Source organism: Coturnix japonica, unplaced genomic scaffold (genome assembly GCF_001577835.2).
Source record: "Coturnix japonica isolate 7356 unplaced genomic scaffold, Coturnix japonica 2.1 chrUnrandom530, whole genome shotgun sequence".
Taxonomy (NCBI): Eukaryota; Metazoa; Chordata; class Aves; order Galliformes; family Phasianidae; genus Coturnix; species Coturnix japonica.
Genome location: NW_015439914.1, coordinates 61,440 through 63,046, shown reverse-complemented (window position 1 = coordinate 63,046; position 1,607 = coordinate 61,440). Strand labels below are relative to the sequence as shown.

Genomic DNA, 1,607 nt, shown 5'->3' with positions numbered 1-1,607 from the left:
TGGTCAACCCAATGTTGGTCAACCTGGTCAACCCTACGTTGGTCAACCCAATGTTGGTCAACAAGCGTTGGTCAACCCAACGTGGTCAACCCAGAGTTCGTCAACCCAATGTTGGTCAATCCAATGTTGGTCAACCCAGAGTTCGTCAACCCAGAGTTTGTCAACCCAATGTTGGTCAACCCAATGTTGGTCAACCAGCGTTGGTCAATCCAGTGTTGGTCAACACAGTGTTGGTCAACCTGGTCAACCCAACGTTGGTCAACCCAATGTTGGTCAACCTGGTCAACCCAGCTTTGGTCAACCCAACGTTCGTCAACCCAGAGTTCGTTAACCCAATGTTGGTCAACCCAATGTTGGTCAACCTGGTCAACCCAATGTTGGTCAACCCAGTGTTGGTCAACCCAGAGTTCGTCAACCCAAAGTTGGTCAACCAAATGTTGGTCAACCAGCGTTGGTCAACCCAGAGTTCGTCAACCCAGTGTTGGTCAACCCGATGTTGGTCAACCCAGCGTTGGTCAACCCAATGTTGGNTGTTGGTCAACCAGCGTTGGTCAACCCAGAGTTCGTCAACCCAGTGTTGGTCAACCCGATGTTGGTCAACCCAGCGTTGGTCAACCCAATGTTGGCCAACCTGGTCAACCCAACGTTGGTCAACCAAATGTTGGTCAACCAGCGTTGGTCAACCCAGCGTTGGTCAACCCAGAGTTGGTCAACCCAGAGTTCATCAACCCAATGTTGGTCAACCCAATGTTGGTCAACCCAGAGTTCATCAACCCAGCGTTGGTCAACCCAATGTTCGTCAACCCAGTGTTGGTCAACCCAATGTTGGTCAACCTGTGTTGGTCAACCCAATGTTAGTCAACCCAGTGTTTGTCAACCCAATGTTGGTCAACCCAGCATTGGTCAACTCAATGTTGGTCAACCCAATGTTGGTCAACCTGGTCAACCCAGTGTTGGTCAACCCAGCGTTGGTCAACCCAGCATTGGTCAACCCAACGTTGGTCAACCCAGTGTTGGTCAACCCGACGTTGGTCAACCCAATGTTCATCAACCCAACGTTGGTCAACCCAGTGTTGGTCAGTTCCGTGTTGACCAACCCTTGGTCATCCTTCTATGCCCCTCCAAGTCACACATGGATGCGATGGGGTCCCCGTGACCCCAACCTCACCTGTAGCCGATGTCATCCCACCCACGGGTGTCCTGGTGGAAGAGCTGCATGGAGCGCATGTCGCGGGCGCAGGTGGAGAAGGAGCGGCAGGGGGCGCTGGGCACGAAGGTGTGGTGAATGTAGATGGAACCCAGAGGTGGGGACAAGGCTTTGGGGGTGCCCCGGTAGGGACGAGCGCCCCACATGCACCGGGGGATGATGGCTGGGCACCCTGTGAGGGAAGGCAGGGGGTAGTTGTGGGGATGTGGGTCTTGGGAAGGTGGAGCCTTGTTATGGGGTCGACGATGAGTCCAACTGGGGTCACCTCGTCCAGGGAACATGGAGGACCTGCCCTTGGCTTCCATGGCTTTGTTCAGTGCCCAGGGACCCCCCAACATCCTATCCCATTCCCACATCCCATCTCACCACCCACCCCAGCCCCATCCCAACCTCCATCCCA

The 1,607-nt window shown here is 54.5% G+C and overlaps 1 protein-coding gene across 1 annotated transcript in view; it reads right to left on the bottom strand.

The window, feature by feature from the left end:
- The window catches only part of LOC107307279 (N-acetylmuramoyl-L-alanine amidase-like), a 19,383-nt gene that overhangs the window by 2,386 nt on the left and 15,390 nt on the right, over nt 1-1,607 (bottom strand). Inside the window, exon 3 of the mRNA XM_032441750.1 lies at nt 1,169-1,381. Coding sequence (XP_032297641.1) covers nt 1,169-1,381 — 213 coding nt within the window. The remainder of the gene's footprint in view (nt 1-1,168; nt 1,382-1,607) is intronic.